We start from the raw sequence: 26,797 nt of genomic DNA, 5'->3' as shown, positions 1-26,797 counted from the left end.
AGTGACGGCAACGTGTGTTTCTGAATGATGAACCAGCATTGCTCAATTGTTTTTCACCGGCGGTGCAGCCCCTTTCACCGGCGAGGCAGAGGCGGCACCAGCCACAGTCGCCACCGCTCTCACCTTGGCAAAGACAGGGTTCATAGTTCACTCTCCGGTTCACGTGTGAAAGCAGGCGTCCAGCACGGCGCGCCTCCCCCGCAGCAGCGGCCGCTGCTGCGTACGAGAGCCACGCACGGGGCATCGAGCGCTCACCTCCCTGGTGCTGGCGCCGCCCTCCGCCTACGGTGACGTCACAGCCGGTGTCACGTGACGAGCTGTGCCGGGCTGCGGCGGCCGGCGCGTGAGGCGGATGTGTGACGCGTGGCGCGCGGTGAGGAATGGACGGCAGCAGGTCCGGGGGCCTGTCGAGGGGCCTCGTTGACGCGCATCAGCTGGTGACAACTCAAGCTGCTGGGGTGATCGCGAGCCAGAGGCGTGCGCTCTCTCGCGCGGTGCGGCTGCGCTACGCCGCGCTGGAGGCGATCGAGGTTGTGCGGTGAAAGTGAGGGTGGTGGTTGCTGTTCTCGCACAGTTGCTGTTGCTGCTGTTGCTGTTGTGGCTGCTGTTCTCGCGCCGATTTGGAAGGCAGCGCCCAGTGGCGTGCGGAGGGAGACCAGCGTTGGCTCGTCTGTGAGGGTGACTCAGGTGACCTGGAGCTGGAACATGGCTCTCGTTAAGCGGGCGCCGGCGTGGCCTCTGGCCTCTGACCTTGACCTTGACTTTGAACGCCCCGACGCCCGAGTGGGACAATTCAGGACAGGTTGGTGCAGGACCGCTTCGTTTTGGTTTGGGCGTGATAAGCCGCGTGCGAGGCAGGCCATGCAGCGATCAATGCACCGAATGCGCGAATAGCACAGCACCGCAGAGGCGTGTCAAGGGAGAGGAACGGGGGGGGGGGGAGGGCCCCCGGCCTTACCTCTCGTCCAGATTTCCGTTTTTCGCCGTAGAGGGCTCCCGGCAGAAAGTTTAACGTCGGCGTGCCGCAAGCTCACCCAGATTCTGGCACCCTCCCTTAAGGAAATCCCGGCTGCACCGCTGTGGCGCCGCAGCTGTCATAGGTCACGCCATTACAGTTACTGAGGCGGCATGCTCACGCTCCGGTAACATAGTCGTGGTTAAGTACCATGATGCGATATTTTCGTTTTTTAGGCAGAATGCTCGCAGCGTTTCGGAAAACCATGCAGGGTGTTCCGATCCAAGTTGTCACCGCATAATTTGTCTGGTCGACATCGGGTTATCATTTACCATCAACATTAACTTTAACCATGTAAAACAATGAGCCTTGACTTGAGTATGGTCGCCCAAGGTGGCTTTTTACTTCGGAACCTGACCTGGGCTGGGACATTCAGGCGCCTTCAATTATTGTCAGGGAGTCCTTTTTCATGGTCTGGAGCCCATTGATTTGGTTCGCTCAAGGAGTTACTGCAAGCTAAATTTCCTGGCTCCTCCGACACAAAAACCTTCTTGATTACCTGAAGGTCACTGATGACGTCACAAGTGGTGTCAAACTGAGATATTTTGAGGAATTTACCATCACTAGGCGTTGAAACGTAGATGTGGATGGATGTTTGCATGACACAAGCTCACGCTGGGTGCAGAGCGCAGCAGACAATTATGCCTCGGCGTGATGAACCGCGCGTGGTCATTCTGTTGGTGCTTCGTACGCAATAAGCGTAGCCCTGCGACCAAATGAAAGCGGTTTGTCGTCAGCTGTCAACAAAACGTTTTGAAAACTTGTTGCGCTGTGATGACTTCATATACGGTCATGACTTGACCTGGCATTGCGTGGTGAACCTAATTTTAATTTTTGGTCGCTCCGATTTCGCGTTTTTTAAGCCTAATTTCGTTATTGGAAGAAAAGGTTAGCTGGAAATAGGATTGGGTTAGCTTATTTTTGAAGCTCTCTAACCCAATGCCAAAAATCCAAATTTCCAAAATTTTCCAAATGTCACTTGCTCCTCAGTGTGTCCAATGTTGCTTTTGGCTGGCATGGGCGGTCCGCGTTGGACTGATAGACTGGACGTTATCCCCGAATAAAAACATGGGAATGTTTGCTCGAAGCAGACATATCAGCAACTCGAGCTGGGCACGCTTGCTCGAAGCAGACATTTGCACCTTTATGTGCTGATTTTGGCCTCATGACTTCTTGTCGTGTTCGCTGTTCTACGTTGACAACCATCTCGTCTCCGGTCTTCCCGACATAGTCATGATCGCCTTGAGACATTACATGATAGGCCAAGGCAGTGATGCACACGATAAAACAATCGAAAGATTTACCATGACAGACCAGGGCAGTGATACACATGATAAAACAATGGCAAGATTTACCATGATAGACCAGGGCAGTGATGCACACGATAAAATAATAGAAAGATTTACCATGACAGACCAGGGCAGTGATGCACACGATAAAATAATCAAAAGATTTACGGCCGCATTCTAACTTTGATGATCTCGCGGCTACTCCCCCGAGATCTGTCACACTCCCATATCACGAACACAGGCGCATTCGGGGGTGCCGGTAGTGTAGTGGTTAATGCGTGGTTGACGCGTATGCGTTAACAGCTGCGCGTCTGGGAAGCCAGAGGTACGGGGTTCGATTCCCCGCGATGCCCACCCTTCTCGCCAGGGTGAAAAGCAGGCTACGCCATATAGCCTTAGCAGCTGGATGCGTCGTAAAGCCCCAATGGCACACAACACAGGCACACCGAGCTGGTGCTGCCCCCGCCGTCGGGCAAAGGAAGCTGCGGCGTATTGACGGACGGCTTTCAGACAGCGCTGAGCTGCCTCATCTTCTAGATGCTCACTCTGGCCCGGGGCGTCGCAGCGCTTGCAAACGCACTTGAGCGCTTCTGTATGACGTGGGGCAATGACTGCACGTTTGCTTCGACGGCCCCGCGTAGCGTATCGGCGCGTTACCATCGCGGCCAAGCGGTGGCAAAGATAGGGTACGGGGAGCGTCATGCAATCTTCTGTGCATGGGAGTGGTATGGGCATGGGTGTATGGGTGTAAATAATGGGTGCAGATGTCCATGAACGGATCGAATTCGGTGCAGATGGACGACGTTGACAAGAAGCCGGCCGCCGCTCACCCCCCGGCGACCGTGCTGAGGGACAAGGCTCACAACAACGGGATTTTGAAGCGGTGAGCAACGGAGAATTGTGTGAAAATGAATTGTCCGCAACGTTTTCAGACATGGGTGGAGTCTGTCTGCAGAAGGTCATCGAGAGTTACAGACATTGCGTTTGCCCCCACGACCTCACTGCATTTGCGTTCGATTCCGTCAGGCCCCAGGCTGCTATGCTACAAGTTAGTTGATCTTTCGAAACTATGGTAATGTCCCAACTTGTCGTGATCCTGCTTACATAAACGCACACGGAAAATTTGTGGTCGTGAGCCCTCGCTGTTCAACCTGCCAGTTCTTCTAGTCTTCGCAAACGGACAAACGGAGTGCCCTGAACCACAACGTAATCAGCCGCGTGTCAGCACGATAGCGTATGTCAGCCCGATAGCGTGTGTCAGCACGATAACGTGTGTCGGCACGATAGCGTGTGGTAGCACATTAGCGCACTACAACGCGCGTCGTCGTAAGGATCGCATGAATTTGCCGACGGAAGATTGCCCCGTAAAGTTGCCAGAGCCAGCCGCACTCGATGGTAGTTACGTAGAGCTTAAAGCGTGAGCGCATCTGGTACATTTGGAAACATGCTGGCGGATGAGAGTGGCTGAAGGGGATGTTGTTGGCGATTTAAAGGTGCAATACGGATGCGGAAAAAGGGGGCGGTATCAGACCATATGTGTATTTAAAACACAAAACACATTTTATGTGTTGCATTCGCTGTAACGTAATGTGACAGGCTACTTTCTATGATTGTGACATTCATGTGTTTTGGTGTGCTATGGGTCAGAGTGCACTCTAGGTTAAAGGCATTTTGTGATGACAGAAATGCTTTTGATTGCACCGGTCTTGCGCACCGGCGGTCTTTTTGCTTGAATAGAAGCCAATTCATCCTTGCGACATTTTGAGCAGCAAGCTGAAAATTCAGGCGCGTTGGATTAATTAGTACTGTGGGTTCGCTGCGTGGCGTCCAAAGGCAGGACGCGATCTCCCGTGGTAATATTTCCTGTATATTTGAGACCGGAACGGTCATCTTTGGCGCCTTGTACGCAATGAATACCTCTCAAATATCTTTGAGCTTTGCCTCCGTACAAATAGAAAAGGTGATACAGCTTTTTTATGTATCAGCTTAGCTTCCATGTGGTTGTGTATTTGATTACTTACGCTGATAAAGGCGCTGCAAGGGAATTCCTACCTTGTGTAGCGCTATCGACGGCTTTTATGTGTGGTGTAGCGCTATCTACAGCTTTATACCAAATGACAGTGTGTTGAAAGGGTTCGACCGATTGTTTGCCTCAGCCTTCCGCCATTGTTTACCTTGGTGAATAACTTTGCTAACCCTGGTGAATTCACCGCAAAACGTCCCATTTTCCAGGCGGTGACGACGCACAATCATGTGCCCGCTGAAGTCATTGCGCAACCGACCGCTCGCTCTGTCTCCGACTTTAACTGCGTTCTCGCCGCGTTCTCGGTGCTCTCCAGAAGCTCTCGCTGGCTCGCTGGCGGCGACAGCCATAACTTTAACTACGTGCTCGCCGCGTTCTCGGTGCTCTCCAGAAGCTCTCGCTGGCTCACCAGTGGCGACAGCCACGACAGCGGCGCCAGCGACAGCCATGATGCGTCTCACAACGGACACCACCGCAACGTGGGGTCGTCTCCACAGGTGCGGCGACCCGCTGACGTCACAGCCGGCCCGCTGACGTCATTTGTCTGGCGGACAAGTGTGCCCGAGATTGCTGATGGGTTCTCGGCACAATTGCCGGTGGACGCGGCGGACTGAAGGCATTCACGGACTACATGTTAGGAGGCGCCAAAATCGGCGATCGTTTGTGCCCATTGAAGCCATTATTTTTTGGTTGTTGAAATCATCAACTTGTCTGGATGAGCGGACACGGCACATGCTCCAAAATTATTCGGTTTCAAAGTACGGAGACACCCTTCACGTCGGCCGGGGTCAAATCCAATGCAGGGACAACGCCGGCTTGCTGTGATAACGGTTCTGTCTGTTCGGTTGCCAGAATGATCATGACCACAAAAATGGTAAAATGGTAAAATCACTACGCCTAACCTGTGAATGACCCAACTGTCATGTCTCCACCCTTCACCTTCCAGCACGTCGGTAATAACATGCAGTAAGCGCTCTTCACTTGATATACTTACTGACGACCTGCGAAGACCTGTGCCCTCCCCCCCCCCCCCCCCAATGATATTCCGTGATTCACGAATGCTATCGAAAATGTCCCGTCTGCAGGGAAGTCCCCGGGGGCCGAGGCGTAGCAGCTCGTATTATCAGGCAAACGCCGACCCCATCGAAGACTCCGGGCTGCCGTACAGAGGAAACCCGAAGAAGATCGGAGAGGTGAGGAATTTGTGCTTTTGCTTAAGTGTTAAGTTCCAATGGCGTGTCTGCAGGGGCAGCGGAAGTCCTGCTGGGGGGTCGGCGATATTTTTTGTGGTTCTGTCAAGTTAACGCCCAGTTAAAACCAATCCTAAATCTTCCGAAAGTTGGGGACTCAGTCACCCGTCGTCGTCCCCCTCCCCCTTTCCCGATTCTACGTCTGTAACGCTAGCAGCGGGCTGGGCCCATCGAGCAGCGCTCAGAGCCCAGCGCTGACTGGGCCGATTGAGCACCACCCAGCGCCCAGCGTGGGCCGGTCGAGCTCGTGCACAGGCAGACAAAGCGTCCGTGTCTCGTAACTTATGCTGGCTTAGGTAAATGGGCATCTTCAATGAGCAACTCCAGTTTTCTGCCTCAACAACAGATCCTGGGGCGCACCAGCGAGTACCTGGACCAGTCGGAGCAGGACGCCTACTTCGGGGACGGCCGCGGCTTCGACTACTCCACCATCGAGTACAAGAGCCGGATAGCCGACCCGGCCAAGCCGCCCAACAGAGGCTGCAACTTCCAGTGCGTCCGAATACCTCCTCGGCTCATCACGGGGCGATGTTTCTTTAGTGGGAGTCATGTTGTCGAGTAGCTCACTCCTTAGATCGTTTTAATCGTTTTCTCGTTCGGTCCGTGGAAATTTTTTGAACCGCACCAAAGATAGCGGGCTGGGGAGGTGTCGTTGGTGCTTACTGTACGGTAGGTGATGCTATCTAGCGTGCAGCCATGTTTGAAATTGAGTCTTCTCGGTGCTCAGCCATTTCTCTGTAGGTACCGCGTGACGGGGTAACGCAAACCATTTAAGATGGTCCCAGCTCAGTTAGCTGCTCTAAAAAGCTGGGTGGCTGGATAACTGTCCCGCCTGGCATTGCCTTGCTGAAAAGTCTGAGTTCAGCAGTCCAGTTTCGTATAGGCGTGGCTTTCGGGCCTAAATTTCAGATAACTTATCCATGGTTACCCTGATTGTTGGGCTTGTATTTCAGTTAATTTCTCTCCGGTCGCCCTGGCTGTTGAGCCTGTATGCGCTCTGGGCGGGGAACCCGAGGTCCCAATTCTGATTGTCCTGCGGACGGGCGTTTCACGTACGACCATAATCATCGCTGACATTATGAACACACCATAGAAACTCAACAGTGTCTATAGTTCTTAAGCACCTTGAGACTACGGAAGAATAATTATTCCAGTGTCCTCATGCTTGCATGTCAAAGCAGGCATTGAAACCATTCACAGGATCTAACCAAGTATGCTGAAGACGCGCACAACAAACAACCGGCCGAGCACGAACATATGGCAGCACAGCGCGTGGCGCACTTGTGACGTCACACACTCGCAGAGCGCTACCGCGCAGGCATGACTGAGGGTGTGCCGCGTCGCTGTTTTTCAGCTACATCCGCTGGAAGGTGCGCCGCACGGTGGAGCATCTGGCGTGTCGCCTGTTCGTGCTGGTGCTCATCCTCGTCGACATATCGATAGTGATCGTCGACTTGACCAACGAGTTCACGAGCAAGCTGGACGCGAAGCTGGCGATCGTGAGCTTTGCGTTCTCGTGCTTTTTTCTTCTGGAGGTTTCTCTCAGGATCTTCGGTGTGGGGTGAGTGAATGTGGAGCATCGTGGAGTGTGTTTGGTCGGTATGCTGTCAGAGTCTGTGCAATCTTCGTGAATGGTCGACTTGTTGACAGTTCTGCACGTCGTATGTTCAGGCCTGTACCTGTTATTTCCGGGGCTTGTATTCTACCAGAAACATAGTTCACAACATAAGTTGAAGGGGAGGGGAGCTGAGCAGGAGAAAGAGCTGAACCCAACACCAAAACTGGTAAAAGCGGATTTTCCCCGAGCTTGGTTCACTTTCTTCTCCAACTTGAGGTTGGGCTTGGGGGAGGGTGGGGCCCCTCAACCAAATACGAAGTCCTCTGGGTCCAACGAAAAGCTGGACGAAGTCCTCTGGCTGCTGCTATCCCAAACAGCAGCCAGAGGACTGGGCGGCGACAGCAGTGCTAGAGATAGCGCAATAGCACGATGGCGCGATAGCGCGCCACTCCTGAGGCTGCCCAAGCAGTCATCTGGACAGTGTGCTGTTTGCTACGTATCATCCATCCCACCTAAGCGTGCGATGCAACTTTTCGTGTTGTCCTATGTTTGAAGGCAGTGTAAACAAGGTCGCACGCAGGATTTCGCAGTTGGACGGGGGTGGCATGCAGGATTTCGCAGTTGGACGGGGGTGGCATGCAGGATTTCGCAGTTGGACGGGGGTGGCATGCAGGATTTCGCAGTTGGACGGGGGTGGCATGCAGGATTTCGCAGTTGGACGGGGGTGGCATGCAGGATTTCGCAGTTGGACGGGGGCGGCATGCAGGATTTCGCAGTTGGACGGGGGTGCGGGGGGCAGCTTAATAGTGTCACCAAAAATCGCCTTTTGCGCCACATCTCTTATGCGACATCTCGACATCTCTTGCATGATCCACATCTCTTATGCGACATCTCTTGCATGGCGAGAAATCGCATCGCATGCTTTCAATCTACTTATTTTTACGTGTCTACCGCAAGGTTTTTCGGTTGTGGAGATTTAGTCATTTGCATGTTGGTACATGTACAAAATTGGAAGGGGAGGGCACAAAGCGTCCATTTCAAGTCATCGCAGTGCTTGCGATGATGTAATGGCCATGATGATAGTGGTCAGTGCAAGCTTCTACAAAAAAGTAGGTGCTATATAAGATAAGAAAAGGCGTTTACGTTTCGATTTGTTTTGGAGGCTTGTATACTTTAAGGGCGCGCGCAAGTATTTCGTATACCTTATCTTCTTGCATCGCCTCCCCCCCCCCCCCCCCCCTAATTACTGCTGCACACGGTTCTCTGCGTTCGTGACTCCAAGGGTGATCACCGGTATTGATGTGCATGTGCAGCATGAAACCACCACATCAAATGCGCACAATACGTTTGTACTATATCCACGCATATCACGATTGAAAATTGAGACGCTTTTTGATCGATCTTCCTCGGCGCACTTGCCTTGCCTCGCTGCGGCCACGTATTCCGCTGGCGCGCATGTGGCCACCGGGCGTGCGTGCTCCACTGGCGCACACGTGGCCACCAGGCGTGCGTGTTCCACGGGTGTACATGAAGCCACCAGGCGTGCGTGCTCTACTGGCGAACACGTGGCCACCAGGCGTGCGTGTTCCGATGGCACACGTGTGACCACCAGGCGTGCCGTCGCGCGACGCTTGTAGGGCTTGCAGAGAGACCAGCCACGACTGTTATCATGACTGTCGCTGAAAGTTAGCGTCGCTGGGCGTGCCATATGGGAATTCCCTGCTGGCGGGCATCGGGCGCCCCCCCCCCGCCCCACCCAGAGTGGGGTCGGGTTGTGACAAAAAAACCGCGTCGCATGGGTCCCCGGCCTTTTGTTATCACGCCGAGCTGACGGGCGCCGGCTGTCATCTGTCACGGCGGCTTTGCTGTGCGCGTGCATGCTTGTCAGGCGCTGTTTGCCTCCATTCGGGCAGATTCGTTTAACGCGCTGGTCTCGGGAAGTGTTTTTCCGCTTCCATTTTCCGTTGTTGATACATATGTGTCTGCGGCTTATTCACGGTCGGAGGTAATTCTTCCAGAGCCTGGCGAAACTTTTGTGAGGCATTATTACATTCCATAAAATAATAGAATGAGGCAGAACGAAAGTCTGGCACTTTCACCGCTCATGGTCTACCCGACACAGAGCAATTAAGAGATGTGACGAATGTGCGGAGTGTCTACTGCATTAAGGTGGACGTGCGGAGTGTCTACCGCATTAAGGTGGACGTGCAGAGTATCTACTGCATTAAGGGGGAAGTGCAATCTACTGCATTAAGGTGGACGTGCGGAGTGTCCGCTGCATTAAGGTGGACGTGCAATCTACTGCATTGAGGTGGACGTGCGGAGTGTCTACTGCATTAAGGTGGACGTGCGGAGTATCTACCGCATTAAGGTGGACGTGCAATCTACTGCATTAAGGTGGACGTGCGGAGTGTCTGCTGCATTAAGGTGGACGTGCGGAGTGCCCACTGCTTCAAGGTGGACGTGCGGAGTGTCTGCTGCATTAAGGTGGACGTGCAATCTACTGCATTAAGGTGGACGTTCGGAGTGTCTGCTGCATTAAGGTGCACGTGCGGAGTGTCTACTGTATGCATTCACGTGCCCTGGCTCTTTCTGATCTCCCCATTTCTCTGGTTTTCGGAAAGGAGTTATGTTCTCGAAATCATTGGAATGTTTTTCCTTGACCTGCGGTATCTCCCGCCTCCTAGGCCGACACAGTTGAATCGCTTCGATACGAATGCTGGGGTAGTACTTTGTTATTTGAATCAGCGCAATGGGTACATTTGCTTATACTACGCAGACTTGACTTTGAGACTCGTGCCCCAGTGACCAACTGGCTCCGATATTTCGACATCGTGATGAACATGGTCCCTCATAAAACCGTTAACGTGCGTGCAAGAGACGAGCCAAATCACTAGCGATGTCGATTTTTCTCTACTCTCCAGGCAAGCAGCTTGCTCAAGCTGCATTGTGAATTTGCATCTCCTTTCGCGCGTCTTGACACTCAGCTTTCTGTTTGTGAGCGGTTGAAAACAAAACGGTACTAACGCCGGACCGATTCATTAGCATAAATGCCGATAAAGGTGCGGATAAGTACAGACTCCCTAGCGTCCGGTGCGCTAGGATGTACCCCAGTGTCTGCTGGGGCAGCGGTGGTGGGTGTCTCACGCCCTGGCTGTCCGGCTCATCACGTGCATGCGTGCATGACTTCATATCCTTGAAAGACAGCAGTAAAAAACGTATTCCTCGGAGAAAAACCAGAAGAATGGAGGTAAAAATGCGTTGATATTTCAGCAACGTGTCTTTATCGAAACGAAGAGCAGAAGTGAATTATTTGCTTTCGCACTGTCCCTCATGGCCATGTGACTTAACGTGGGTATGGCAAACCACATGAGCCCGTCACCTGTGCAAATAGACGGGAGTTCACTTCTGTTTTTCGTTCCGATAAAGACATTTTGAGGAAACTTCAACGCATGCATTTTTCCATTCATCTGTTTTCCTCCGAGGAACAAGGCTATTACTACTGTCCTGTCTATGTGCATAATGTTCCTCGCAATTGCACTAACCGCTTCCCTCATACCCCAGTTTCACTCATCATCCTCGCTGGTTGACATGTGGCGTCCCTTTCAGTCCGAAGTACTTTTTCAACTTCACAAGACACCATGCGTGGTGGAACATCGTGGACTTCGCGGTGGTTGTCGTCACGTTCATCACATCCGTCTTGGATCTGACCGTGGAGAACATGGCCACCGACGGCTCCAAGTATGACCGCGTCGCACCTGGATGTATCGAACACTTTTAGTCATACACCTTATGTAATTTTATGATTATATTTTATATACATTAGAAAATATACTTATACCATATACATTTATAAAATACAATTATATGATTACATTGTATACGCATTTGTATTTACATATTATAATTATATTTGATATACACCTACAACACCTTAAAATATCACATCAGGCAGCATCTGCGGTGTTGGCTGAGGCCATGCTGGACACCACAGCTGGACAAAGACAGCCTGGCTCGTGACCAGCGGTACCCACTCGTGACCAGCGGTACCCACTCGTGACCATAAGCACAGCTTCAACCGCCGTGTTTTGACATCATCACCAGGATAGGATCCCCCAACTCACAGTGCCGAGAAAAGCAGGAGTTCAAGCCTTAAATCAGTGCTCATCATCATCATAAATCAGTGCAAGCCTTAAATCAAGTGCTTAAATCAGTTGCAAAGTGCCAGATTCCGACCAGATTCGGCCACATGGTAAGACCACTTATTCCTGGCCTGCGAACACCGACCGGCGGGCGTGGCTCTGACCGGCCTGCTTCTCCAGGTTGGTGGTGTCGCTTCGCATCATCCGCGTGATTCGTCTGTTCCGGATCTGCGCGCAGCAGGATCACCTGAAGACCGCCGCCCGGCAGATCATCTCGGAAAACAAGCGGAGGTGAGCGGCCCGGGCCTTCCGTCTCCGGGCCGCCGCGCTGGCTTGGTGCGGAGGCAGGGGCGGGGCGGGCTGGGAGGCCGGCTCCAGTTTCGGCAACATGTGACATCGACGTCACGTAGCGCTGCGGTGCGCATAGCGTGGCGTAGTGGAGTCGGAGTCGTGGAGTCGTAGCGTGGCGTAGTGGAGTCGGAGTCGTGGAGTCGTAGCGTGGCGTAGTGGAGTCGGAGTCGTGGAGTCATAGCGTGGCGTAGTGGAGTCGGTGCAAGCACGCCTCCTGTCGGGACCAATACCGTTCGCAAGTCAACAAAGCGGTCTTTTCATGCTGTATATGCGCATCGTCTGCAGTCGCTAACCTCTACCGCCGCGCCCTGTGGACACGACGTTGCTCTGCGTCTGAGCTGCACAAGGTCAGACTGTCCCTGGCACCTGTCAGGCTCATCTCGACGTCACATCAGGTGCAGTCTGTGAACTGAACTCAGGTGCAGTCTGTGCGCTGAGCTCAAGTGCAGTCTGTGAGCTGAACTCAGGTGCAGTCTACTCAAGATGTCTCGGATGATATGTCTCTGCCCTGATGACGACAGACAAAAGGGTGGCACGTTTCCCGTGGTTGACCAGCGTCCATTATGCCGCACTAAAAAAATGTTTTTTTACAGGTATCAGCAGGACGGATTTGACCTTGACCTTTGCTATGTGACAGAGCGCGTGATCGCTATGAGCTTTCCGTCCTCCGGAAAAATGTCCGTCTACAGGAATCCGATTGCGGTGAGCAAGGTGTCGCCATCGCGTGACTAAGATAGCAGATCAAGTTGTTTTGTGTAAGATGTCGTATTGGTTAGATAATATAAGTCAGTTCCCGGCTTCAGCTACGAATTATCTATTGAGTCAACATTTTAAGTGTCCGGTATCCATATACATTATATTTTGGGTACTTGTTCTATGTTGTCGGTTTATGCACGTTCAACCCTTCAGTAACTTTTGCGCGGGGCACAATTTCTGTGATCAATGTTGCGATATCATCGAAAAATGGCTGGCCATGGAAGCAGTTGACAACAGCAACATCAATGTTGTCTTTGACAAGAATACTTGCTGACAGTGAAACTTTGTAAACAAAAAATGTCAGGTTAAGTACTTTGGATTCCCAGAACCACTATATATGTTTTCCGTAGTTATGCACTTCGCAGAATCTGGTGACATCGCCTACTGAAAGAAAGGAACACTTTGCTGGCTTTTAGCTCTTGTTGTGCAATCCATCCGCAGGCTCTGCTTTAAAAGTTAAGACGGTTGGTAGTTCGATGCAAGATAGTGGCAATTACAACTGAAAACAGTGGTAATTCAATACAGCACATTGGATTTAACTGTTAGCAAATACAAGTGACCGATAAAAAGAAACATGTCATCAATGCGACATTTTTCGGTGCATCGACCACCGAGACACTCGCCTGAATGCATGACCGACAAACCTAGCATGTATGCGTAGAAAACCAAGTTACTGCGGTCACATCTGTTGCTATCTCTTTCCAGGAGGTCAGCAGATTCTTCAACACCCAGCACAAGGACAAGTACATGATCTACAATTTGTGTTCGGAAAGATCGTACGACGTCACCTACTTCCAAGGGCACGTTCAGCGCGTTGTCATCGACGACCACAACGTCCCAACGCTTCAGTAAGTGGCAGAAGCACTGGGAGATCCAGTAGAGGCGCATGTTCTACGGCTTCCGTAAGCCGCGGAAACACTGGGAGATCCAGTAGAGGCGCATGTTCTACGGCTTCCGTAAGCGGCGGAAGCACTGGAGATCCAGTAGAGGCGCAAATGCTGCCGACGATAATCTGCGCTGCGAGGATAATCGGCGAACATCCGGTTGTTCGGATAATTTGCATCATTATCATGTTATACGGATTATCAAGTGTCGCGATCCGGTCGACCAGCCTTCAAGCACGTGTACCAGGTGCCAGATGCCAGTACCGTGTACCAGATCTCCCATCACAATGCCAGGATACATTTCCGAACGCATGCAAAGATTAATGTGAGATTTGATTTCCGAAGCTCGTGCAGCATATTGTCTGTCATCAGTCGTCTAGTGTCCAGCCCGCACGCCTCATCAGCGCGGTCATCGCTCCTACTCACCACAACTCTCCGCAGGCAGATGTTGGACTTCACAAGTTCGGTGATCAGCTGGCTGAACGCCGACGCCGAGCACGTGGTGGCCGTGCACTGCAAGGGCGGCAAGGGGCGCACTGGCACCATGATCTGCGTCTACATGGTGGAGACGGGTCTGTTCTCCACGGCAGGCGAGAGCCTCGACTACTTCGGCAGCCGCAGGACCGACCTCAACGTCGGGGAGAAGTTCCAGGGCGTGGAGACGCCCAGCCAGGTGGGTGGCGAGATCGGGGTCATAGGTTAGGGTTTAGGGTTCAGGGGTCAGGAGTCGGGGATCATGGGTCGGGATCAGGGGTCAGGGGTCGTCAGTCAGGGATCAGGAGTCGGAAATCAGGGATCAGAGTTCAGAAGTCAGGAGAGGAGTCAGGGGTCATAATTCCGGAGTCAGAAGTCAGGGATCAGGGATCAGGGTTCAGCAGCCAGCGGCCGGGGCCGCACTGCACCACCGCCTCGGCTGATCGGCGCGGTCAGCCTTTGGACATATTTGGGCACCGGCCGCCTTGGTTTTCTCGCACATGCATGAGTTACCTTGGGTTTGATAGCTAAGAAAGCCGATGATGTTCTAGGGTCTGTGCCCCCTGAAACCCCACAGGTAGAATGCTTGGCTCAACACAAATGTGAGAGTGAGAGATACAAGATATGTGTGAGGGTGAGATATACGTGTGAGGGTGAAAGGTGCGTGTAAGGGTGGGAGGCACCTGTGAGGGCGAGGGACACGTGTGAGGGTGAAGGATACTTATGGGTGTGGAAGATACGTGTGAGGGTAAAAGATACGCGTGAGAGCGAAATATATGTGTGAGTGTAAACGATGCCTATGATGGTGAAAGGTATGTGCGAGGGCGAAAGATGTGCGTAAGGGTGAGAGACACATGTGAGGGTGAGAGACAGGCGTGAGGTTGAAAGATACTTATGAGGGTGAGAGACACATGTGAGGGTAAAAGATACTTGTGAGGGTGAAAGATACGTATAAGGATGAGAGACACGTGTGAGGGTGGAGAGACACAGGTGAGGGTGAGAGACAGGCGTGAGGGTGAAAGATACTTATGAGGGTGAGAGACACATGTGAGGGTAAAGATACTTGTGAGGGTGAACGATACGTATAAGGATGAGAGACACGTGTGAGGGTGAGAGACACACGTGAGGGTGAGAGACAGGCGTGAGGTTGAAAGATACTTATGAGGGTGAGAGACACATGCGAGGGTAAATATACTTGTGAGGGTGAAAGATACGTATAAGGATGAGAGACACGTGTGAGGGCGAGCCCGTCTCCGCGATGGTGCTGCCCCCACTCCCCGGTCAGTTGAACGCGCCGGGTGCCGCAGAGTCGCTACGTGGGCTACTACGAGTGGATGAAGAACAACCGCCATCACCTGCCGCCGGAGACGCCGCGGCTGCTGACGCGCATCGTCATCAGCGGCATGCACACGGTCGGCAGGGGCGACGGCAGCGACTTCAGCGTCGTCGTCTCCAGCAGGACGGGCAGGCTGTTCGAAGCGAACTGCGCGCTCGGCAAGGGATGCATTGTGAGTGTTGACTGGACGAGCGACGGCAGCCCTGCAAGGTCGATCGGTGGTATTGTGAGTGTTGGCCGGGTGAGTGGCGGCAGCCCTGCAAGGTCGATCGGTGGTACTGTGAGTGTTGATTGGATGAGTGACGACAGCCCTGTAAGGTCGATCGGTGGTATTGTGAGTATTGGCTGGACGAGCGACGGCAGCCCTGTAAGGTCGATCGGTGGTATTTATTATCAGCGATGATATGTGATCTCGAGCTCAGAACAACGCTTCGTAAATAAGTATTATTATAATTAAGAATACTATATAATAAGACATGATAACGGGCAGATGAAAACATTACTATTTGGCCTACAAACCACAGCAGTTGTAGTAAGGGATACGAGTAAATTCTGCCCTCACTATGCAGGTGGTATTAACACGAAGGCGACATCTCTGCTCCCATGACAATTTTTGAGCTTCTCCTCAGCCTGTAGCAGTCAGCTGTTGGTCCAACCAGTCTTCCTGCGTTTCTGAAGTGATAGCCTTAAAAGCCCAGCAACTCACGTGCTCCCCGAAAGTGATTTAGGACATCTGAGGGAATCTGAATTTGCACCAAATGGTTTCGTCTGTGCCGCATGCGGAGGCGGCTGTTGTGTGTGATGTGCGCCTGTCATCCGGCTTGGTTTCCGTTTCGGGTTTTCCGGTCCCGGGCCGGTTTGGAGCTAAGTCCGCACATGCTGCGTTCAGGTATTCAGCTTTTCTAAAGCTTTTTGGAAAGATTTCGGATAAGCAATCGAGTCAGAGAGGGTCGACTTGCCTGGGCGGCCATGTCCTAGCATGGTGGTACACGTAAAAGCCACCCACAATCGCGTGGGGCAAAAGGGCTGGAGACGGGCGTGCCCGGTGAACTAGATCGACCAATGTTGGATGGCGGATGTAGAGCAACCGCAACAAACGTCCCTTGGCAGAAACATTGAACTCGAGGCCATCCTTCCAAAGCGCTGGAAATAGCTTTCTACGAAAGGCTTGCTGCTGAAGGCATCCGTCCACTTCATTGTAGTTTCGACAATGCTTGGACAAATCAGCACGATTGAGTTTGTGAACTTTGGCGTTCAGTGTCATTTGTATATGGCTGCTGCATCGCCCTTTGAAATCTCTCATCGTTACCTAGCGTAGTCCCTCATGTAAAACTCTGTAGGATGTAGATGTAGAGCAACCGCAACAAACGTCCCTTGGCAGAAACATTGAACTCGAGGCCATCCTTCCAAAGCGCTGGAAATAGCTTTCTACGAAAGGCTTGCTGCTGAAGGCATCCGTCCACTTCATTGTAGTTTCGACAATGCTTGGACAAATCAGCACGATTGAGTTTGTGAACTTTGGCGTTCAGTGTCATTTGTATATGGCTGCTGCATCGCCCTTTGAAATCTCTCATCGTTACCTAGCGTAGTCCCTCATGTAAAACTCACCATCTTAATTGAAAATTACAGGTAGATGAGACAGTATGCAGTTGCATTATTCTTCCTAGAACAGGCAGGAGAATGGGCGAATACATATATTGATGTTTCGGTTGCATGCTTTTATCGAAACGAATATCAGTAGAGACCACTACTGCTACTACTGCTAGTAATAACTTCTGATGTTCTTTTCGATAAAGACAAGTAGCGGAGACGTCAAGACATCTGTTTGCTCATTCTGCTTGTTATTGTACGAGAAACAGGTTCAATAATACTGTCTTATCTGCATGCATGTTCCCCGCAAATGCACTCCACAACTTACGAAACTACAGCTGGGAATACATTTACTACAGATGCAAATAACCAAATAAATGCTACAGGTGAAAATAGCACATACATACAACAATATAATGCGGGTGCAGTGACTATGTGCCTATCCCCGTCAATACAGCTAGCTTCCTTCACCGTCGCTACCTCCTCTTTGTCCATTGTTCTCATCCTCATATTTCAAAGTCCTTGCTGTTTGGGCAAAGCTGCGTCTAGAAAAGGTCGAGCGGTTTCCGCTGGTTTTGCAGACACCTTGCAGAAGGCGTCCGGCAATACGCTCCTGTAGACGCATAGCTGTGTCACTGGCGCCTGCCAAAACACCGCCTCTGCTCTGTAGTGACCATTGAGTCCAACGCTAAATCACTTACAGCTGTGGAGGCGCCTGCACTTGCTTTTTGTATATGCGTTTGATACGACCGTCAACTTGGAGAACAACTCGTCGAGCCTATCATTTGGACCAAGCGGCTGCTATTCCAAATAAATCACAATGATATATGTTATATCATCATGATGATATAATAAGCTACATATATATATATATATATATATATATATATATATATATATATATTACTATATATTTGTAATAGTAATAATAATACATATAGTATAATATAATAGCATAATAGTAATAAATAATACAATAGTATAATAGTAATAATAATACAGTGATAAATGACAATAACAATTTGGTCTGTGAGCTGCCGCGCCTCTGAGTATCGTTCGCGTGAAAGCTGTGACGACTTATGCCACAGTGTGTGTGTGTGTGTCAATCACCACAGACAATTGGTGATTGTGATTTGAGATCTATTGTCAGACGCTTAGAAAAGTGATCATTCTGCGGAAGATCTCGTATTCTTGCTGGTGCCGCCAGTGGCGAAAATCGCATCAACCGCACCATTGACAAGTGGCAGCGGGTCGTTCACCAACGCCAGAGTGTCGAATTCGCTTTACCTTACTTTACTTTACTTTACCTTACTTTACTTTACTTTACTTTACTTTACTTACTTTACCTTACTTTACTTTACTTTACCTTACTTTACTTTACTTTATTTTCCCGCCCGAGCGAACGTCCCGCGGATGTGTGACGGGCGGCCGCGTTTCAGCACGCGTACGACAAGTCGTGTGACGCGGCCACCGTCACCCTGACAGACTGCCCGGTCCTCACCGGGGACGTGCAGGTCAAGTTCAAGTGCTCCTCGGTGAGTTTGGAGACCACTGGTGCAGTTTGGACAAAGACGAACGCACAGAGCGCCTAACAGCGTGTTGAATGTCAGCTAGCCATAAGCCGCGCTGTGTTGTGGTCTCGGCGGTGTTTCAGCCGGTTTTTAAATGCAGTTTAAACATTTTGAAACGTTTTGCAAGTCTGCAGGATAAAATAGGCTTTCTAATTTACGGTCGCAACTGCGCACAGGTGCAGCCTTTATTGACCATACTTAATTACATTTTATTGAAATTTATATATCTTTGCTTTATTGGTATTGCGTTACGCGAAAGGTAAAGCGTCCCATTCCGGCATGCTGGTCACTGGCGTCAGATACATGCATTTGTTTAAGTTAGTATTTTTTTCACGAGATAGCATGCCACACTCCAGTATCTCAAACGTTCCTATTTTACAGCGAAACGTACCCAGGGGCTACGAAAACGTGGCGTTCTACTTCTGGTTTCACACAGGCTTCGTGTCAGATAGCAGGTAAGGAATCATTTGTAATTAATACTATGCTATTCGAAGAATAATATAATACCAAGAAATACGCTGAAGAAGTCGATAACAAAGATAAAGTAACTCATTATCAAAATATATTAACAGGGTTTGCATACACGGGCTTAAAGCGGCCTGAAGGGCAAAGTCTAGGTCGTGGCTCCAATATTAATCGGCCAGTTTCCTGATCAGCCTGATCAGTTATTTCCTATGGTGCTTTATGCTGAGACGGACTGATCGTAAATCAACGTTTTACGAGCACGCGAGCGCTCCACTTCACTTCGCTTTTGCGATTCGTACGAAAATGCTGTTAGATTTCGGGGCATTTCGTCGGCAAAAAAATCCCCAAACTCACACATGATGTCGGATGTCGACGTGGGACGCGCGCTCGCGGCGCCAGGCTCCGAGAGCCAGTGCCAAATCGGTGGTGACGTCACTGGAGCAATGCACGTGTCCTGGGGTGCTGTACTCCTGCGCCCCGCCGGTATCCACGTTGGTTTTGACCATATTGAAAGCCGTGACATCTGTGTCGATAGCAGGCAAACTGTCAGTTCTAAGCCTGTTGTGCATCTTGGTAGGCGTCGGTGATGGAGCGAAATCATCATGGTACAAAACTGTATCACTAGTACGTACTGGGCTGGCTGCTTCTGCAATGCGCAGTGTGTTTCAACATGATTCCTTTTTACTATACTGGTAAAATTGATTTAATTGCTTGGCGGTAGTTGATTAAAAACAGGTTTTCTCTAAGCGGACTATTATGCTACGTGCATTCGCTCTGTTCTGCATTTTTGCCATTCCGGGACCACCTGTATCTTCAAATATTTCCTAGTTGATACAGAGGTGACATTTGTTCACTCATTCTGAGGCAGCGAATACCACGTCGCCATTTTAACTTTGGCAAGGGGCCAGCGTGCTCGAAACACGCCAAGTCAGACTAGTGTGTTTAGTTGTTTAGTGTTTAGTTTAGCAAGTTAGTCACTAATAACTTAGTGTGTTTAGTTGTTTAGTTGTTTAATGTTTAGTTTAGCAAGTTATTCACTAATAACTTAGTCGTGTCACATGGCAAGCAGCTGAGAACCTAGTAGATGGGTATTTCAATATTGCCCCTCCGTATTGATCTAAAGTTTTGGTTAAATAATGACTTGTGCATAACATACACTCACTGAGCCCCCCATTTCGTCAAATTTATCTAACATGATTGCTAGTGTGAAAATTTACTTACTTAAATTCTCAAAACGTTTAGCTAAACGGTTGTAAGGGTAATCAAAAATGAGCCTAGCGCTCTTGAAAATAATGATTTCGAAAAGAATGTTTTGTTGCCCTGTCACCATGATATTTTGATGTCTCATTCGGGAAACTAAAAAGTCATGCGCATCCAAGAACGGGGGGAGGGGGGGATCATAACATGGCCGCTCTGAATCCACCCCTAATTCTAATACGGTAATGGTATAGCCTGCTTGCGTCTCACATACACTTCAGGAAAAACGAAAAGTTGCGAGGTTGTATGAAATGCAGGACAATAATGTAGACATGAATGATTAAAAGTAACATAATTGCTTATTACAGAGCAAATAATTTTCCGCACTTCCGTGTGCATCGTCAATTAGTATTTAACCACAGGCTGGCCTGTGTTCCCCGAGCTAGAGTCTGTCGACGCTGACGAACTTGTGCCCCTCCTTCCAGGCTGATCCTGAAGAGGGAGGACCTGGATAACCCGCACAAACCGAACACGTGGGACGTCTACACGACCGACTTCAGCGTCGACTGCACCTTCTCATGAGCTGTCGCAGGACGTCTCGGGGAAGAACGACCGGACGTGCCGCAGAGCGTGTCGCAGAAACTGGCGCAGAGCCTGCCGCAGAGCCTGCCGTAAAATCTGCCGCAGATTCTGCCACAGAGCCTGCCGTACAACCTGCCGCAGATTCCGCCGCAGAACCCGCCGCAGAATCTGCTGCTGATCCTGTCACATGACCTCGTGCCTGCGAGGCTCCGTAAGCTCCTCGACTTGTTCGACGGTCCTGTTGCATCATGTGTTTTGCCCATTCTAGGCTCCACATTTTATGCCTATCGCCTGGCTGGTCTTTTTGCACCAGTTCTACGGATGGCGATGGCTTTCTCCGCATCACATCATTCATAACAGATTGCGATGACTTTCTCCGAGTCACCATCGTCGACATGCGCATGCGCTATGCGAGCTTAGACCATGGCGAATGTCTTACTCATGAGGAAGGCGCCTCAACGTGAGGTTTAGATCACATTATCATATTTAGATCCACGTGTTATTGACGTTTCATTCACGATTGCGGCATGTCTGTGTTGTGATAAAGCTCAAACGCTGCATTGATATATTCGAAATTCATTTATCGCTACGCATGTCACGAGCAGTTGTGTTGTTAGCGTTTGGCAATACGCTAGTCGTATTGCTGTTGCCTTCCACTTTTGCGCCCGGTCGCTACGTCACTTTTGCGCCACGTCGCTAGGTCTGTGTGACATTGCATTGCAGACAGTATAATCCCAGTGTGTTTGGTTTGTGTTGATCTGGGACCACGCGAAAATACGGGCCTTTGTCGGCGAACCTCAGCGGAAGTGACCTCAAAAGATAATTCTTACCGTGAAAAACTTTGTGACGTATGCCGTTTGCGAACGAAGTTTTATTTCTGTGATAAAGGTGTTTATCGGTGGAACTTGCTTATTCACAAGTCGGAGGAAGCGACATGAGCCTCCATAATGTATCATTTTTCAGTGTCGTGAATTATTTCCGTGTTCATGCGTAGATCATGCGTAAGTGTGTTGTTTCATGCCGTTAAAGCGGACATGACTCGTCTGACATTTCCCGATGTCACTTGAGGACGAAGATAACCAGGGCCGCTCGACCTGGTCATAAAATATCACGTGATTTGCCAGGACGTCGCCTCCGCTGGGGACGGCGAGGTATGGATTCCAGCAATCCTTGGCCTAATTGCGTTAATGTGCTGTCCCAAAAAAAGAAGCATCAAAGTGTGTTGGATTTCTGTCATATCAGAGTTCGGTCCCGGTAACTGTGAAAGTAACGTGATGGCTCAGTGTGTTCGTCAAGTATGGTCACATACATGTGCAATCGCGCGACATCAGAACGACGTCACTGACGTCGTCACTCAACTTCAAAGCGGCAAGTACAGAAGCCAAAGCTTGGTGTAGCTCACATTCATCAAAAATCGCACTGAACGCTGCGTGGCGTCCGTCGTTTTTATCCTCGCCGAGTTGCCTCGGGTTAGCTTTAGGCCTGACATGACATGCCAGCCTGGTGTTTCTACGCACACGCGTTTTTTTCCCTGTTGTGCCAATGATGCGGCTGCACGAACCGGTGTGAATGTGCGAACGTCTGGCGCCATCTCGCAATGCGTCTCGTCGTTGGTGATCTTGGTCACTTCTATCTGAACGAGGCGGCACAAGATGATCCAGAGAAGTCGGGATCATCCGCATGTGAAAGCGTTTCTTTTTTAATAACTGCTTCCGTGCTGTTTTCGTCTCCGGCCAATATGTAAAGGTGGGTGACGTCCTCTTCATACTGTCCAGCGGTCAAGGTTTACGTGAAATAAAATGTTCAAATGCGTGCATCGTATGTTCTATGTGTGTAGTGGGCTGAATCATGAGGTCTGCTTGTTCTTCATGCGTTATTCTGGAGGTGTTATGTTTGAAGGTGTTGAGGTGTTGTTAATCAACCTCATTTTCAAGTGACAACGGGGATGATTTGTGATGTCAACGAAATAAGACAGCTTTGACCAGATACACAGACCCGATAACATCGCGGTTCTTAAAACTTCACTATCCAGTGGTGGCGCTAAGGATTTTGAGTTGGAGTGGAGTTTTGCAAGAGGCCTCAAGAGGCCTCTCTTTCCGGAATGGGTCTCCCTGCAGGGGTTACCTGGGCGAGACTTTCCAAAATGCCTCTTCTGTTTGGGCCGGAAGAGAGCAAGTCGATGGACACAGCAATTTCTTTTCATCAAAAATATATTTTCCCACCCCTATATTCAGAAGGACACAGTTCGTGTGAAAGGTTTGGGGTTCTAAGCAGGCAAAGAAAAACATGTTTTTCGGGGCGCGGACAGACATAGAAGCACATGACGATGAATAATTCAAGATGCGATAAGTTGTGGCATATGTTTAAAGGAGCAACCCTCTTAGAGAGTGCTCCACATTTGCATCGGACTTCTAGCCCGCTAGTCATCTAGGTCTCCTGTCCGTCGCCAAGGCTTGGCAAGATGCCAGCGTCCGATGACGTCAGATAAGCTCATTTTTTCTGGCTGGGGCGATAAACCCGCACCGCCGACGGCTGCTGCCAATATTTCGCGTGCCAAAAACGAATACTGAACCGCGCGAGCTTCTACGGAACCAAAGCTGAGCCCTCCGCACAGCCTTGAGGCAAGTTTGTTCCATTTACATGCAGCCTGGATCTCTCTCACATGTCAGCCGGAACGCACATATCTTTTAGGTCAGGACAAATCAAACTTGTCATTTTATTGCAGGCAGAGCTAGAGCGGCAAAAGCGGGCTTGTTGGGGAGGGGGGGGGGGGGGCATAGAAGACAGTTGCCAGTTGGAGGCCAAAGACTGGGGCGGGAAAGTATACAGAATATCAAAGCATGGCAGCTCTGTGCATATTGATTAGGTGGTTAACGAAACAAAACTTGAGTATTAGTCAAACGATCAAGTTTCCTCATTTCCGGGGATAAACATGGTACATGTTCAATTCTCGTTCATGTTTGCACGCGCTGATCTGTCGTTTGTCTGTCGCTTCCATTCCAAGCGAGTGTTAGGCTTTACCACTGAGCTTGAGAACGGCAACATAGTCGCTGCCGGCGCACGTGCCAGTCATCGATCTCCGCCAGCCATCGATCTCCGCCAGCCATCGATCTCCGCCAGTCATCCAGCTCCTCGCCCGTCAGTCCCGTCACTACGCCAGGGCCAAGCCTGTCTCACAAAACTACTGTGTGTTGCGGGACATTCTCAGGTTGCGCCAGCCATGACACGTTGAGACCTCCCCTACAGTATCTGCCGCTTGAAGGCGGCAAACGGTCAAATGGGCGTCGATACCGCAAGGTGAGCGATTTCCGAGTCGCACATTAATGGCGCATTTTATCCGCGCCTTGTGACCGGACGGACCAGATGCAACGGTCCAGTTCATAGATAGGGCAATTATTATATAATTAATTGATTAATAGCATGCGAGGCAACTTTGGTTTTTGTTGTGGGCCTCTTACACGCACCAAAACCAAGCGCACCACGTCGATACGCGGCTCCTTACAAGTTACACTCTTGTCACCTGATTGCTTTTGGTTTAGATTTGGATGATGCTCCTCCAGCCTGTATGGAGATTCCTGGGCACTGCGACCAAGGATAAAGGAAAAAAGTGTGATAATACCGTAACTAGACTGCTTCTACCAAGAACTTCAGTCCGTTGTCATCAGGTGCGCAGTCAGGATGTTCTAAAGGGATGGGGGTGGGGGGCTGAATCAGGTTAGTACGCCTAACAGTGATCTTTATGCTTCGGTCGGGAGTCATTTGGGGTGAAAACGGAAAACCAAGCGTAAAGGGAGGGGGGCCCGTGCGCCCCTTATTGCTTTTATTGGTAGCTGGTTTCAAAATCGCTTATAGCCCGGCAGCTTGGACTGGGACAAACTGTGCACAAACACCGTTCGGTCTGCGGGCCCCTTCTCCCCCAAACCTGCGGGGCTGGTATGTCGGCTCATCAGCGGTGCTGCCACCTTTCATTGTGATTGATCACGTCAGCAGCGTCACCTATGCCAGCTTACCAACGCAGGGAGTGCACATCAGTGCTAGTGAGCAAGCAGGCCGGTTGGGAATGACTGGTTCCCGGCTTTGCGGGCTTAGAACTGAGCAGAGCTAAATCGACGCTAACACTTTTGGTTTCAAGTGCGAGTTAGCACGCCCTCGAAATATCAGTTTCTGACAACGAAGGCGCCAAAAAAGGTGATGGAGGGCAAGCCGTGGGCGGCAGCGTAAGCGAACGCTGAAACATTGAGCTGCGGCAGTGCCAGACGATTATGTAGGTTTCAGAGACCGGATTGGTGTACACATAGTTGCTAAAAGGGGGTCTTATATCTTCCCGAATTGTATTCGACACAACCTTGCTGACTTCCACGTAGTCGCAGCTGCCACGCCAACCAGGTTAAAATGACGTCATGCACGCCGACCACGCCAAAGTGACGTCATACACTGCGCTCGGGTCAAAAGGCTAGTGTGACGGTGAGTCAGCCTGAGCTTGTTTAAGGCAATATAAGTCATGGGCTAGCAGCTAAATAGGTGTGGATGGTTTCAAACGGTGGCATGAGATTTATCTGAGGCTATGATCTAAGACACAAGCTTAAGTTCAGCGATACACCGAAAAATAAACGGCCGCGCCATTGCACTGGCGTGGCCGAGGGAAAGCTTTTGGTGTTATTCCCTCACCTCACCCACCCATGGGAGTGGTGGAGCCCCTGGAGCCGAGGACCGCTGTACTTTCCGATTGTCAAAACGTCCAAAGGGCTTCTCATCAGCACTTCTCAGCATTTAAAATTGGCTCTTGATGTACTAAAATCAGATTCCGGGCTTGAGAAGTGCCCCGCATAAAAAGAGTGCATTTAGCAACAAAAAGTGTGCTCTTTCCTACGACCCCTGTTATCTAATTTGATTCCCTCCTGGATAAAATCCTGGTCACTCCGCTGAACCGTTGTGAGCACGTTTTGTACAGGCAACAACAGACCACGTGTAGGCATTTTCTGCGGCCAGGATTTGCTGCGGGAAGGTCAGGAGAAACCTGGCTATAAAGTGCTCACTGCGCGTAGCAGAGGTACGTGCAAGGGCCTTCGAACGCTCAGAGATGCGGCAGTTCCAAGTCACATCTTAAAATACTCCGTCAGGCGAAAATTGTATTTTGACGACTGATGACCAACTCGTGGGAGCCATTCGTACCTCTTGCATATGTGAGGTCCACGGCATCTTATATTGGGGAGCTCCACTTAGGCCTCTTATGCCCGCAAACTCTACAGGCCTCTCATGCCCGCGGACTCCACGGCCTTTTACATTGGCAAACTCCACAGACCTCCTATGTTCTCGAACTCCACAGGTCTCTCCTGGCCGCGAACTGCACAGGCCTCTTACGTCGGGGCGAACTCCACAAGCCCCTTACGTCGATGAACTCCGTAGGCCTCTTATATCGGTGAGCTCCACAGCATCTTATATCGGCAACTCCACAAGCCCCTTACACCGGTGAACGTCGCCCCTTACATCGATTAACTCTGCAGGCCTCTTACATCGGTAAACTCTGCAGGCCTCTTACACCGGTGAACTCCACAGACCTCTTACATCGGCGAACGCCACATGCCCCTTACATAGACGACCCCCACAGACCTCTTACATCGGCGAACGCCACATGCCCCTTACATAGACGACCTCCACAGACCTCTTACATCGGTGAACGCCACATGCCCCTTACATAGACGACCCCACAGACCTCTTACATCGGTGAACGCCACATGCCCCTTACATAGACGACCTCCACAGACCTCTTACATCGGTGAACGCCACATGCCCCTTACATAGACGACCTCCACAGACCTCTTACATCGGTGAACGCCACATGCCCCTTGCATAGACGACCCCACAGACCTCTTACATCGGTGAACGCCACATGCCCCTTACATAGACGACCTCCACAGACCTCTTACATCGGTGAACGCCACATGCCCTTACATAGACGACCCCCACAGACCTCTTACATCGGTGAACGCCACATGCCCCTTACATAGACGACCCCCACAGACCTCTTACATCGGTGAACGCCACATGCCCCTTACATAGACGACCCCCACAAACCTCTTACATCGGTGAACGCCACATGCCCAGCCGCCGGCGCCAGACTGACTGCGCTGGCAGCGGCCGCTGGCGCGTCCAATCCGGTGTCCAGTCAGCTACGCTCTAGTGAGCAGCGAGCGCTAGGAACGGGCTGAGCCGGTGACAATGCCGGCCGAGAATCGCTGCCTGTCAGCTGGTGATGGTCGAGGATCGCTGCCTGTCAGCTGGTGCCGGCCGAGGATCGCTGCCTGTCAGCTGGT

At 50.8% G+C, this 26,797-nt stretch overlaps 1 protein-coding gene and 1 long non-coding RNA gene across 2 annotated transcripts; both read left to right on the top strand.

Annotated features, from left to right (window-relative positions):
* The first annotated feature begins 656 nt into the window (after positions 1 to 656).
* Positions 657 to 4,795, top strand: LOC119091914 (uncharacterized). The gene is made up of 3 exons (XR_005093466.1): positions 657 to 802; positions 3,099 to 3,187; positions 4,719 to 4,795. It is a non-coding gene; the product is annotated as an uncharacterized LOC119091914 (long non-coding RNA).
* A 602-nt stretch (positions 4,796 to 5,397) lies between these two features.
* On the top strand, positions 5,398 to 22,278 carry LOC119092264 (phosphatidylinositol 3,4,5-trisphosphate 3-phosphatase TPTE2). The gene is made up of 12 exons (XM_037215238.1): positions 5,398 to 5,520; positions 5,924 to 6,069; positions 6,932 to 7,138; positions 10,745 to 10,876; positions 11,458 to 11,568; positions 12,222 to 12,330; positions 13,090 to 13,232; positions 13,710 to 13,941; positions 15,050 to 15,250; positions 18,108 to 18,203; positions 18,621 to 18,694; positions 20,387 to 22,278. The coding sequence occupies exons 1-12, from the start codon at positions 5,398 to 5,400 to the stop codon at positions 20,481 to 20,483; spliced, it is 1,671 nt and encodes a 556-aa protein (XP_037071133.1). The 3' UTR covers positions 20,484 to 22,278.
* The last annotated feature ends 4,519 nt before the right edge of the window (positions 22,279 to 26,797 follow it).

Source organism: Pollicipes pollicipes, unplaced genomic scaffold (genome assembly GCF_011947565.3).
Source record: "Pollicipes pollicipes isolate AB1234 unplaced genomic scaffold, Ppol_2.1 Scaffold_1600;HRSCAF=1878_pilon_pilon_pilon, whole genome shotgun sequence".
In the NCBI taxonomy this organism is placed as follows: Eukaryota; Metazoa; Arthropoda; class Thecostraca; order Pollicipedomorpha; family Pollicipedidae; genus Pollicipes; species Pollicipes pollicipes.
Note: the sequence above shows the minus strand (reverse complement) of the source record. Positions and strands in the feature narration are given on the sequence as shown.